Source organism: Notolepis coatsorum, assembly GCF_963971535.1.
Source record: "Notolepis coatsorum genome assembly, chromosome: 20".
Classification (NCBI taxonomy): domain Eukaryota; kingdom Metazoa; phylum Chordata; class Actinopteri; order Aulopiformes; family Paralepididae; genus Notolepis; species Notolepis coatsorum.
The window spans coordinates 31,971,395-31,984,012 of record NC_140184.1 but is presented as its reverse complement, the minus strand read 5'-3'; the positions used below and the strand labels follow the sequence as shown (position 1 = coordinate 31,984,012).

General features: G+C 45.0%; 1 protein-coding gene across 8 annotated transcripts in view; it reads right to left on the bottom strand.

Annotated features, from left to right (window-relative positions):
- The window catches only part of tle3b (TLE family member 3, transcriptional corepressor b), a 45,034-nt gene that overhangs the window by 30,820 nt on the left and 1,596 nt on the right, over window positions 1-12,618 (bottom strand). For all 8 annotated transcript variants that reach the window (XM_084337170.1, XM_084337172.1, XM_084337171.1 and 5 more), the window contains exons 3-5: window positions 11,787-11,887; window positions 11,452-11,515; window positions 8,109-8,153 (exon numbers count right to left, since the gene is read on the bottom strand). In XM_084337170.1, coding sequence (XP_084193296.1) covers window positions 8,109-8,153; window positions 11,452-11,515; window positions 11,787-11,887 — 210 coding nt within the window. The remainder of the gene's footprint in view (window positions 1-8,108; window positions 8,154-11,451; window positions 11,516-11,786; window positions 11,888-12,618) is intronic.

Genomic DNA, 12,618 nt, shown 5'->3' with positions numbered 1-12,618 from the left:
GACACTTATGTAATCTGGACTGGGCTAAGGGGGAGGGGTTGGGGGCAGATGGACCAGCAGGTGTGTATGGGGTGAAGGGGTCTTTCCTCCCCTTTTTCATACTGGTGCATTCCTCATTTACTCTGCTAACCTTGTTTGACTGTGAAAAGGGGGGGGGGGGGGGGGGGGCTTTAGCATGACTATGGCGTGAGCCTCTTCAGTTTGGAGGGGGACACAAGGGGAGGGGGAGATGGGCAGATACCTTCTGTGGTTTGTCAGGAATGATCTCACAAACTCCTTTCTGACCTCACCCCCCCCCCCCCCCCCCCCACCCCCCACCATTGCATCTACCCAACCCTTCGTTCCCATCACCCCACCCTTCTAATCTCCTCCATCGCCTCCCTCCCTACTCCTCTGCTACCCTCAAGTTCCACCTCCTCCCTCTCTCGTGTTGCCGGGGCAACCGTGCGGTGGGCCCTATCTGCCACGGCTGCCGGGGCTCCGACCAGAACAGCCTGTAAAATCATATTAGGCGCACAGAGGCAGGTCATTAAATTGAATTTTCAGCCTGTCGATCTGATCGGCATGGGAAATTAATGGGGGATAACTGGGGGGTTTGTAGTGTGTGTGGTGGTGGGGGGGGGTGCTGGGCTCCATCTTGAGACTGGGTGGGAGGGCTGACTGAGAGAGAGTCGCATACAATGACACCCAGAAGGATTAGCCAGTGCTTTAATATCACACCGCCATTAATTTGAGTATAATGGGAAGCAACAAGAGGCTCTATACCAATCATATATATACACCACTAACGTCACGCAACCCACACACGCTAAACAGATTTGCTAGGAAATGCATTCGTTTACCATTTTCTCATAACGGACTCATGTCAAACCCCGCCCTCTTTTCTTGATACTTCCAATCACAACTGTTGCTTCCCGCAGACAAACAAAGATGACCTTTGGCCTTTGCACTGAATTGTTTAGCAGGCTATGTGAACACCCATGCACACACACACAAACACTCTTTCCGGCTGGGAGGTTTGTTCTGAAAGGTGAGCTGGAACGCCAGGTGCTCGGACAGCCGAGACCGCCGTGTGCTCTGCATTCAGGCTCCCTGAAGGTCAAATGTTCCCAAAACGTTCCCAAACCCTTCGCTTCCTTGAATGTTAACACTGGAGTTAACAGATTGATATGGAGTCAGGAAGAGGAACAATAGAGCAGACTTCCCTTGCATTGCTTTTGTTTTGTAGTTGCGGGCAGATCTTTGGTAATTCTGACTCTTAAAAGACGGAACATATTATGCATCTTACAGTTTTATATGACTTCCTGGAATGTGTGGAACATGTGTTTTTTTTGCAAAGAAACTAGTCTAAATTTCCGAGCACCTCTTACCTAATTTGTAAGGCACAGCTAATTGATTCATTTTTAAAATATACCCTCTTTAATGCCTACATATTTTTTTGTATGGCCGCCCCTTCTTGGTGGATCAAGATATTTTCTTTCCATGCCGAATGAATTCTGTCCAGAAAAATGATAAGCACTACATTTAAAGAGGTCCTTCTGCATGTTTGTTGGCAGAAATGTGGGAAACACAATTGATCAAAATCAACTAAATCAAATTAGTCAACAAAGTCCTATGACTTGCAGTCGACTAAGAGTGTCTTTAGTCAAGGACAACCCTAATATATTGCCTGGCATGGAATAACTAGAGCTGGAGATTCCATTATGAGATGCCAGTCATGATGACTCAGATTTGTATCTGGGCAACGCGGAACCGTCGTCTTAAGAGTAACAGGCGCAGCAGTAGTCTTTATAAGCTGTGTGTTCTCCTTCCTGTTCATAGACAGAGCTAGGGGTGGGACGATACATCGATCCAGATCGATATATCGATCTATTATCAATAATCAAATAGGATCGATGCCACGTAAAAAGATCGATTCATATTGCGATACTCTTATTTTGAAAATCCGGCGACGTCATCGCCCAGTGTTGTGAAACTCAAACTCCGTTTAACATCAACAGCAGTAGCGTCTAGAGCAAGACTAGCGTGCCTATTCTGTGACCAAAAACATGTCCCTGCTGTTTTATTCCACAACGGGTCCAATGCATCTAACCTGCTTTGCAATCCTCGTCACTCCATTATGCCCACGTCGCGTTAAAGATCGAAGACAACGTTACTTTAGCGTGAGCTAACAAGCTAACCCAGAGCCATAGGCAGAGAGAAGTGGGGACTGGGAGGGTGCATTCTCGGGGATAGCCCCACTAACAGGATCTGGCCGGTACTGCACCTTGGGACTCCCAATATGCTTTTCCAGCCAAAATACAGCTCTGCGACAGTGAATATTAATATCGAGAAAAAAAAAAATGAACCAAAAACAGTGAACAGGATGTCTATTTGTATTAAAAACAATAGATTGTTTTTCATTTAAATGTCTGGAAGAGCTCAAAAATAAAAATGTCATGATATTTCCATTGCCTTTTTTTGTTGTTGATTTAAATGTTACCGATTGTATTAAATGGGCACATAATATCGTCTCATATCGATCGCAGGCACCTGAATCGAATCGTATCGTGGCAGACTGTGTGATATCGGATAATATCGTATTGTTGTCCAAAGAATCGATATCGTATCGTGATTAAACTGGTGATTCCCACCCCTAGACAGAGCCAGACACGCTTTCTGAACTTCTTTGACATTTGTTTAGAGGTGTGAAAAGGAAGTGTGGTAAATGGACTTGCGTCTTATTTAAACATGTGACATTGACAACTATTTTTAACAAAATCAATCAAACACATCACAGCCCATAGCTCCCAGCACTCTACTGCCCTCCGCTTTCTGTTGGGAGGCCTGTTCTCCTGGAATGCTTTTAGCCACAGAGGCAGTGGATGGAAATAGAGTTTATTGTTGCTTTAAATCCACTGAAAACAGAAGCCCTCGAGCCAAAAGAGGCTTTTCACTGTGGCTCCCCAATTACAGGTGCTCAGGGTTGTCTAGTAGGAGGAAGGCTTGGAGTCTCTCTCTCTCTCTCTCTCTCTCTCTCTCTGCCAGCCCCCATCAATGGGGCAGTGAAATCCATTTGGCTGTTCCGTCGCTCAGGGCACTAGTCCTCGAGCAGAGAGCAGTCACTGATGAGGATTCAACAGAGATGTGAAAAGGAGAGGTAGAGGCGAGTGTTTGGCTCTTCATTCAGGCAGGACAGAGAAGGGGGAGGGCTGTACCATCTATCTACCATCAGAAATGTATGAGGAACATATTTTGATGTAATAAAGTGTTTTCACACATTATGTGCTGCTTGATTATGGCAAAAATCAGTCACAATTATTTTTTTTTTATCCACTTTTTCTCCCATGTTCTATGTTTTTCTCCCATCCCAATTTCGTATCATCCAATTCAACCCTCCCTGTCATGAACGCTGTTTCTTGCCTCCCACAAGCCGGCTGCAATGTGGACTAAGTCATACATAGCACAAGTCCCCTCCGGTACTTGAGGTAACAGCAGTCGCATCTTTTCACCTGCGCAGCTCGATCTCTCAGTGGCGAGGAGTAACGCGTGGGAGGCTCACGCTGCCCCCGACACTTCCTGATTCTACTGCGCAGGCGCACCAACCGACCTGTAGGAGACGCGGTCCACAACGCCCAATCCCCACCCTTCAGTTTCCCTCCCCGTAATACGGCCAATGTGTATTACTGCGGACGACCAGCTAAACTGAAAACAATGTGGAGAGCTGGATTCGAACACGCGAACCCAGCGTCTCCACATTGGTGGCGAGTGCCTTGCCCACTACACCACCTAGCCGCCAAATCAGTCACAATTATTTTGATTGATATTGAAATCACGATTATTAAACACGATTACTCATTGATTTGAGAACATTATATGACGACGAGAAGACTGAATTAGTTTTACCAGTCTTCTCGACCAAAGCACAACAATCGTATCACAATTATCTTGTTTTCATGATTGTGGGAAACTCGATTAATCGCCCAGCCCTATTTCACACACACTTATCCATGTTTCTCTCTGTAACAAGGCGTATTGGAATGTGTGCTGCATATAAAAAAGGACCCCTATTGTAAAAATGTACTTTTCCTGTGTTCTGCATTGTTTTTACACAATGAGGGGTTTTCTCACCACTGAAAATGTAAAATATGTACATAATGACGACTCGAGATCTTGGAAAAATGCCTGTGTACAAAATGGCGACTTGCTCGTAAACTCTTTTATACCTAAAGTTGAACCCAAAATGTTTCAAACAACATTCTTAACGGTATGTTTGATATAATAATGCTGGATCAGTCATATTTGATCTAGTTTGCTAAGACTTTTGTTCGATGGTACAGGCTTGTACACCCATTGCTAGATGTACCATACGACACGCTCGTAACAGACAAAGAAATACCCCACTGGGAACAGGTGAGACATGTTAAGGGACCTCAAAGACCTATATTAACTGAAAGAAACTACAATATGGGACCTTTAAAGAAATCACAAAATCTTACTAGTATAAATAATTGTCTTAAATTGTGAAAGACACATTATTTTCTTCTAGTACTACTGGTTGGTTGATTAAACAAGCACGCTTGCATGTGCACACACAAACACACACATAGACATACACACAAAATAGTATAATTGGGTATTGCTGTCCTACCAGCAATTCTTGCCTGGCTAACATGAAGCATGTTTCATAGCCTCTAGTAACCTCCATACCCTCCATGGATTGTGTGTGTGTGTGCTAGTTCTCCCATTCAGTTTGTTTTGGCTTGGAGACAAGTCGGCCATCATCACCTTGGCAAACAATTCCAGGAATCCTGTATAAATTATTCATTTGAACAAGCTCTCCCTCCCCGCTCTTATTTTACTCCCCCTCTTCCTCATTTCATTCTTCCTTTCCCTCACCCACCCCCTCCCTCCAGGACACAGATAAGACTTCCCTCCATGAATCACTTTCTTTCTTTCTCTCACTCTCCCTCCCTCCCTCCCTTTTGGAACAGGATGAAGCCTCGTTATTGACAGGTGAAAAGGAGGAAATGGACACACAGAACATTTTCTAAAACAGAGAACAGTTACGTATTGGATACAAGTCTATTTTTTCAGGAGTAAATGTTTTGGAACATTTCCCCAGAATTCTATCCCGACATAATGAGAACTGCACACATGAATGGGTTGAGCCGAGTGTACGGTTAAAAAATTTAATTGGTCATGTATGACCCGAGTATGGAAATACCTGTGAGCTTTTAATGTACAGTTTAAAGATCATGTGAGTAAATCACTTGTGTGTCAGGTAGCCGACTCAGTGTGTGTGTGTGTGTGAGGTTTCTTATGGTTATCCACCTAGAGAACAGCACAGAGGTGAGAATGAAGACATGGTGCGAATAGATTGTGGAAAGTTATTAGAGGCAAAGACAAATAGAGACCAGGTGAGAATCCAGGTACTAGGAAACAGAATAACTCAAACCCAAATTTGCATGTACCGTGCACTCTCCCTCTCTCACACACACACACAGAGAGAGTCAGTGGGGTGCAGTGCTGAGGCAGCCTAATGCACCATACTAATTAAAATCACTTATTGACAGCAAGTGAGGGTGATTACCTCCGCCCCGCTCTCCTCGCCATCATAAGAGAAGCTGTCAAAACAAATCACCCCCCTGGCAGCCATACAGAACCCTGCACTAGCAACTGCTCTGCTGCACAGCAGGGCAGGGGGAAGCTGTGTGTCTATTAGACCGCATGTGTGTGTGTTTGTGTGTGTGTGTTTGTGTGTGTGTGTGCGTGTGCGTCTCAAAAGACAAAACAGACATTGCCATATAAGGGGTGTGTGTATATATTTACAAGCTTTTCCTCATCACTCTAAGCCGTGGTTCATAGCTCTCCAGCATGAAAGACACAAAGTCAGTTGGCCATGTTTTTCCATTACACACTAAATCCTCAGCACAGGGGGAATAATATGCCTGCCTACATCCAGTAATCCAGCCCTCCTCTCCTCCTTTCCCTCCCTCCCTCCTGATAATGGGGACAGCCAAGGGCTGTCAGTTTACCTCTCGCTGATGTCATCACAAACACTCCAGGGATGGAAGAGGAGAGAGGGGGGGGGGGGGGGGGGGGGGTGGGGGGGTTGGAAGGATCATGCATTATTCACAGACCTCCGTCGACTCCGTGGGGCTTATTGATAAACAAAGGCGATGCACAGGAGCAGACCAGTCGATTAACCCGCTTACCCGAGGTCCCCTCCCTCCTTCTGCACCCCGCCCCCGTCCGCACACACACACACACACACATCACTACCATCTCCCTGTCAGTGATAAGTGCTTGACAGGAGCTGTTTAGGAGAGGAGGGGGTGTAGGGCAAGCAAGCTTGATAAACAGAGACACACACACCTACCCAGCTACACCACACACACAACCATATATCCACATTCACTCCCCACATGGCTTTGCCTGATGAATTGTGTGGCGCGCGGCTGTTCCAATTGTGCCATCCTCCCGCCGATGTCATTAACCTTGTAGAGCCCCGAGGGCGAGAGCCATGAAGCCTCGATCCTCCTCCATCCCCCTTTGCTTTTATGCCTCCAACTCACACCCAGCCTCATACATCACATCACACAGCTAATGACACAGGGGCCATCACCCACATCATGCCATCGGAGAGAGAGAGAGAAGAAGAGGAGGAGGAGAGGGAGAGAGAGAAAGGGGTGGGTACAAGGAGAAGGGGGAAGGTGGAGGGGAAAAGACATAACTGAAGGAAAGATGGCCAATAACAGTTTTTGATTGCAGGAGAATGGTAGAAATGTAAGAAGAGAAAGAGAGAGGGGAAGAGAAGATATACACCACAAGTCACCAGGCTGCTACCTGCCTTGGTGTTGCTATACACCACAAGTCACCAGACTGCTACCTGCCTTGGTGTTGCTATACACCACAAGTCACCAGGCTGCTACCTGCCTTGGTGTTGCTATACACCACAAGTCACCAGGCTGCTACCTGCCTTGGTGTTGCTATACACCACAAGTCACCAGGCTGCTACCTGCCTTGGTGTTGCTATACACCACAAGTCACCAGGCTGCTACCTGCCTTGGTGTTGCTATATACCACAAGTCACCAGGCTGCTACCTGCCTTGGTGTTGCTATATACCACAAGTCACCAGGCTGCTACCTGCCTTGGTGTTGCTATATACCACAAGTCACCAGGCTGCTACCTGAATAATGTATGATCCTTGCATTATTAAAACATTTATTTGTTCACATCAGGATATTTACAATATTGAAAACATAAATCACCATCTCTCACAAAAGCCTATTTGTCAGACAGACAGCTGTATGTGTAACGGAGGTACCGCAGTCTATCCAGTCACGAGGGACAGTAAGTGAAGTGGCTGTGGACGTTAAGCGGTACTGCAAGTAAACTCACTCCCCAGAGGCATCCAGACCCAATAGCAAAAAGTGAATTCACCTCTTGGTACAGTGGTCTGCAATGTCGCCCGCGGTGCGGGACACCAGGGTTCAACTCCCACTCAGGGCGATCCCTTAACAGGGGTCGAATCGAAATAAACACAACGCAGTAAGATCACACCGGCTACATATGCATCATGCTCCCGTTAGATCCAATGGTCTTCTAAGAGAGTGTGGATGGAGCTGCTGATGATGCTGCCATGTCTTTCCACAGCCAAGGAATGCCTTGTGCCGTTAGGTGGCAGCTGACCTAATGAGCTTTTAGCCTGGCTGGTTGGCTGGCACTGGAGAGACACACAGAGAAGGACTCTGCGCATGCACATCCACCCAAACACACAAAGGTACAAGTGTGTGTCTGTGTGTCTGTGCATAGAAATACAGAAGGGCACGCCAGCCACACACACAGCCATTCAGACTGTCTGCCAAAGACTTCACTTTAATCTTATCAAAGCAGCCCCATCAGGCTGTGTGCCCTTCGTGCTGTTTAGCCTGTCAGCATTTTCACTGGCTGCAGGAAGTCTATGCGTGCATATGTGTGTGTGTAGCCTAAAGGCATTTAAGGATGAGGGTATAAACTAAGGTCAGAGTGTGCTCCTCACTCAATGAAAAACACTGCTGTTGCTACCCAACATGAGTCCTCATCCTCACACTCTCCCACACTAAACCCCTGCATGATTACATACCTGTTTGTGCATCTCAATGTTGAGGCCATAAGACATCTCGTAATACTGTAAAACAAAAGGAGAACAAACACAAACATATTAGTAATTGACGGACCCCAAGATTGCTTAATGCCACACAACTATTCATTAATTCACTCAAAAAAGGTCTAAACGATTCTTTAAAAACAGTGCCGCTTCTGACCCCCCCTCATTTGGTCTCTCGCTCCCCCCATCATGCCTTGCACCCAATGGTCGGAGCACACATATAAAAAAGACAAAAGGGAAGCATAACCATTACTGGTTTGCACCCGTTTGACTGATATTCGCGCCTGTACTCAAAACATGGAGCGCCCTCTCTCCCTCACTCTCCAATTGTTGTTGCTGGTGGTGTTGGCGTCTTGGTGCTACAAACTAGGGGTGGGAAAAATGATCTATTGATAATTATTGTGCACAATTCAATAACTGATTTTCTAAGTCCAGTTTTCTGGGGCTTGAACATTTTAAATGTGTCCTGGAATTGTCTGTTTAAACCCTCAAACATTAACTTACATTTAACCATGAAGTGTAACAACAATACCATGAAGCAATATTATGGAGTGAACTGATGTATGGGATACAAACAGAAAGTGTCAATAATAATATGATAATCGATTTGTAGCACCAATAATCCCTACCTATATTGAAAACAGGGGAACTATGAAAGAACAAAACATTAACCAGGAGCATAAAGACAGCCACCTCCCCTTTCGATATAATGCCCCATCTCAACTATATAACAACTACTTATTTCTGTTGTATTGTACCTATGCTGTATTATTGTACCTCTGCTATATACGTAATGACAATACATTTTAATCTAATAATGACCCATCTCTACTATATAATGACCAATCTCAACTAGTGCAAAGCATTCAAACCTCAACACCTGCGTCTGGTTGTTTGGAAAATCTGAAAGGTTGATTCAGGAGGCCATCTTTATACAGCTGGTCCAGGACAACCAAAGGCCAATGGAGCCATAGAGTGGTGTGACTTCTACTGAGCAAAGCAATTTTTTTTTTATTGCTAACACAATCCGTCTGGGAAGATATGGCTTTCAAAACTCAGAGATAGCAACTATAACTAAAGATATCTAATCTACTGTTGACCGCTATCAGCTTGTGAACTCGCCTGCGATAAGAGTTGAAGCTTTGCAGTTCTACCCTGTTTATTAAACACATAGCTTCCATTTAGTAAAGCTAGACCCCCCCCCCCCCCCCATTCCCTCGAAGAGAAAATAATATTTAACAAATGTACTGCTACGTTTGGTTGAAGTCAATCCTTCAATGTACAAAAAAAAGATAACACACAATAAGAGTTGGCCTTAGTTACATATTTTGTGATAGGAATTGACTTAAGCGCCCCCCATAGCGTGTTGTCTTGTATTACACAGAACCTTGAGTTTGATCAGTGTGATGCAGAGAAACAGTAAATATAGAGCCAGAGATTATTCCGTTTCCATTTGATCATCGGGAGCTTTGAACTGAAGGATGTTTGTAATGTTTAGTTGTTTATCATTTAAATCTCTCACAACTATACAGTAGTTTGCATCCGTCCTTGACTGAGGTTGTCATTACAATGCGACACTATAGGCATGAATAAACAGCTTCAAAACTAAAAATGTCAAAACCTCAAAAGTTCTATTCATTAATACCCCTTTTTACACCGAACACCCTGATTAATCACATGTCATTAACCCAGGCCACGTGTTGCAGGGCATTCAACGAGCTTTGACCAGGTCACTGGTCGTCATCATTAACACTGGACATGGATCCACACACATATCCTTAATTGTCACCTCCCAAATGAGTCATCACAAGTTGTCGTCTGATGTGTGCACATTCCCTGTTAAACACAGCAGACGATGTGGCGGTTACACAGACCTCTTACTGTGTGGAGTTTATTGTATTTACTCATACAAATAAAAAACTCACAACTATTTACAGTTGCACAAGATCATTCAAATGTAAATGTTACACCACCTTTTATTGCGCGTCGTTAAGTCACACCAACTCGCCGCAAACGTATATAACTATATGGCCCCAAACAAAGGCAAAGGAGAGTGTTCCCCCAAAATGAACCGTTAACCCAGTCACGCCAAACCTGTTCTACACCCGGGTCTTCGTCCCAGGCCAATCGACATGAGATGACCCATTTATACTGACGCAACATATTATTCTATGTAAAAGGTGTATTTTTGTTTGAAATGACAAATTAGGGGATCTGGAACCACCAAAAAAAGATGAGAAACACAAACAAGCAACTCTAGGGGAAGGCTAAGAGAATTATTAAGGACTCGAGCCACCCGAACAACTGCCTCTTTGAACTGCTGCCGTCAGGCAAGCGATACCGGAGTCTTATGGCGAGCACAGAAAGACTCAGAAGGAGCTTCTATCCCCAGGCCATCAGGCTGCTAAACAAACAATAATCGCTAAACGAACAATAATCACTATGCAACAACCATCAAATGCACACAGCACACACACCCACAAGCACACACTCACTCAAACAAACAACACACTGCAGCACCCACTCTCCACACTTTAGATCACACAAACACACTTACACTTTATATTTATTGATAAAGGATTTGCACTACAACTCGTACACCTACTGTGAATTGTACCTAAACTGCACCTCGTCCATTTATGCCTTGCACTATATAGTATTGTATATTAGTACACTGCACAGTATTGTATATTGTATGGTAACTACGTCTACGAACATTGTACATATGTCTAAACTGAACACTGTGACCTCTTTTTTTACTTCTAATTTTTACTATGTTTTTATTTCATACTTATCTTGTCATGCACAGTCTCTGGAGCGTAACAGTAAGAAGCATTTTGTACAAAAGTATTCTGTACTTCTGTATGACAACTATTAAAGAAACTTGAAACTTGAAACTTGAAACTAAACCAGTGTGAAAAGAACCCCTATAGCTCACCCTGGGAGAGTAAAAAAAAATAATCTGATTCACACACAAAGCAAGCAGGCTGGTCATTAACCCCAGGGGGGTCCTGGGGAGGAACATGTGTGTCTGTGGGGGCGTGGGGGGAGTTAAAAGAGGGCCCTGGGGCCATGGAAGGAAGGGGTGGAGGTTTTGTCTCGCCCGACAATCAACGGCAGGACATTTGACCCTTGCCGAAGCCGCCCCCCTTCCTCCAATCCATATGCGACCCCCCCCCCCCACCCTTCCGTTCCTATCCAATCAAAAAACAAGTGGGAGTCAACAGCTAAGTGGTAGAACTGCCAAACTCTGTCACCCAAAGACCAATCAGCATAATACATAGAATAAAATGCACAGCTCTATGATTGTTGCTCTTACCATGACATAGTGACGTTGCATCTCTGTCTTTTCATTGGCCAGTTTATCATACTCCACTTTAAGACTGAGGAGAAAGAGGAAATAGGTAATTAGACCAAATTAATAGCAGACACTCAATTGGTGACACAGCTTAATTGCGTTACATATGTTTGCACTCCTTAAAAATCTAGCACATTTCATTACAGTTTTATTACAGGATATATTTGCTATAGAAATACATTTGTATCATGATATAGGAACCGGCAGGGCCCCGACCTGCTACAAAGTTGCATTACTGGAATCAAAACAGCTAACACTTCCTCCTGTGGTCTTTTCAGGAAGCTCCCGTTGTTTACCTGTGGTACTGGGCTTGCAGGAACTGAAACTCGTCTTTGATCCTGTCGCACGACTCTGCCACGGTGAACTTAAACCCAGGCTGTCCGGGCTGGTGAGGTGCCTGGAAATGTAATGTTGACAACCATTCAATAATACCACAGGTGGTGATAAGATAACGCGACCACACCCTGGCTTGAGCCTTCCAAAAGACACACTCTGTATCATCATCACCACATAGTTGCGTCGCTTCTTGTAGCCTAGGTCTTATTCATTGTCCCCCCCCCCTCCCTTCCATGTAAACTGATTTTTTCCTCCGGTTGAATGGTGGTTGTCAGTGTGCACTGCTTGCTGCCCAGCATTCCAAGGGCCCTGCCTGGCGGCTGCTTCATACTGGTGGGAAGAGCCCATCACTCAACAGCGTGTGCGATGACAGGGGCGGGTCATTGCATCCGTCCTCAAAGCGCACCGCGCGGGGGGGGGGGGGGGGGGGGGGGGATCATAACCTGCTCGCAATACATGCTGCGTAAAAAATGACAATTAGCCTACAACACCCGCACACACACGCCTAGATGACACTATACAGTGAGGAATTTACAGTCAGAATTTATGATCGGGCGGAAATCATATTGCATACTCTGGACATTTCTATCAAATGTTATAATCCGGGTGGTTGTAAACATTAGGTGTGAATGAGCTACTGCTTATCGCCAGTCTCTCTCTCTCTCCTGATGCCCAAGTCGAGCAGGTTCCTGTGTCGAGTGCCTCAACAGCACCCACTATACTCGACGTGCGAACCATAAATAGTAATAAGGTGCAGATCACCAGCTCGCTGCTGACAAGCTCATTAGGATA